Source organism: Pteropus vampyrus, unplaced genomic scaffold (genome assembly GCF_000151845.1).
Source record: "Pteropus vampyrus isolate Shadow unplaced genomic scaffold, Pvam_2.0 Scaffold715, whole genome shotgun sequence".
NCBI classification, from domain to species: domain Eukaryota; kingdom Metazoa; phylum Chordata; class Mammalia; order Chiroptera; family Pteropodidae; genus Pteropus; species Pteropus vampyrus.
The window spans coordinates 726,249-727,895 of NW_011889496.1; the positions used below are offsets into that span (position 1 = coordinate 726,249).

Here is a 1,647-nt window from a genome sequence, read left to right on the forward strand (position 1 = left end):
GTAGTTAAGATTGTTAAGTTACTGAGCACAATCTTTAAGTCTGATAATTTTTCCCCTGAGGTGGGAGATAAAACAACAAAGGAATAAAAAGATGTAATAATAATTGATAATATATTATTGCGCTTTTCAGAAAGTTGTAATATGAAGGGTTATTGGCAGTCTGGTCTATCTATCTTTCAACATCTTGTTCTTCCTGTTACTTTTTCAGGTAGTCAAGTGGACACAGATCATGAGAAATTTGAGTGGAGGCCACATAGAAGAGTTTGTTTTGGTGGGTTTCCCTACCTCTCCACCACTCCAGCTGCTCCTCTTTGCCCTCTTCTTTGCAATTTATCTGTTGACATTGTTGGAAAATGCACTCATTGTTTCCACGATCTGGCTTACACCAAGCCTTCATCGCCCAATGTACTTTTTCCTTGGCCATCTCTCCTTCCTAGAGCTATGGTACATCAATGTCACTGTTCCCCGACTCTTGGGAGCATTTCTTACCCAGGACTGTAGAGTCTCCTTTATAGGTTGTATGACTCAACTTTATTTCTTCATTGCCTTAGCATGCACTGAGTGTGTCCTGTTGGCAATCATGGCCTATGACCGCTACCTGGCCATTTGTGAACCCCTCCGTTATCCCAGTCTTATGCCTTCCAGCCTGGCCACTCGTCTTGCAGCTTCATCTTGGGGTGGTGGCTTCTTTAGCTCCATGATGAAGCTTCTTTTTATTTCCCAACTGTCCTACTGTGGACCCAACATCATCAACCACTTTTTCTGTGATATCTCCCCACTACTTAACCTCACCTGCTCTGACAAGGAACAAGCAGAACTAGTTGACTTTCTCTTGGCCCTGGTCATGATTCTCTTTCCTCTATTGGCTGTGGTTTTATCATATGCTGCCATAATTGTAGCCATCCTGAGGATTCCTACTACCCAGGGACGCCACAAAGCCTTCTCCACTTGTGCCTCTCACCTGGTAGTAGTTGTCATCTACTACTCCTCCACACTCTTCACCTATGCAAGGCCCCGAGCCATGTATACTTTCAACCACAACAAGATTATCTCTGTGCTCTACACTGTCATTGTACCATTCTTCAATCCAGCTATTTACTGCCTGAGGAACAAGGAGGTGAAGGATGCCCTCAGAAAAGCAGTGCTAGGCAGATGCCAATATCTTAGGGCTGTCACAGATTGAAGTACGACAGAATCTGGCAGAAAAGAAGAAACAGAGTCTTAATAGTGACACTTCCAGGAATCATAAAATAGACTTAAAGAGAACATAAATATCAATTAGTACACTGTTTCTGGAAACCTTCTGATGTAAACAAAAGTTAATGAATCATTGATCTTTTATAAGGATATTGAAACTAAGGTTGAGCTGCCTACATAGGAATCACCTGGAGGTTTTTTAAAATGCAGAGTCCCAGAAAAAGCTATGGAGAGTCTGATAGAATATGTCTAGGGTGCAACCCTGCCATGCATAATTTTTAACTTCCTAGGAAATCTTGTTTAATACAAGTTTGCAATTCTCTAGACTAAACTTACTATTTTATAAGTGCAAAAAATATAAGAAAATCACTTTCTGATGGATATGTCAAGACAATTATGTACGTTTTATTTTGGCATTTCCAAAGTTCCAAATTCTCAAAGATTTCCATG

At 40.7% G+C, this 1,647-nt stretch overlaps 1 protein-coding gene across 1 annotated transcript; it reads left to right on the forward strand.

The window, feature by feature from the left end:
* Positions 1-229: 229 nt before the first annotated feature.
* On the forward strand, positions 230-1,183 carry LOC105309319 (olfactory receptor 6P1). Its single transcript, XM_011385440.1, has one exon. It carries the CDS (start codon positions 230-232, stop codon positions 1,181-1,183), a length of 954 nt encoding a protein of 317 aa, XP_011383742.1.
* Positions 1,184-1,647: the final 464 nt, after the last annotated feature.

What these genes read in the sequence shown, in the direction of transcription:
- LOC105309319 (XM_011385440.1), top strand. Translation starts at nt 230, where the DNA reads ATGAGAAATTTGAGTGGAGGCCACATAGAAGAGTTTGTTTTGGTGGGT.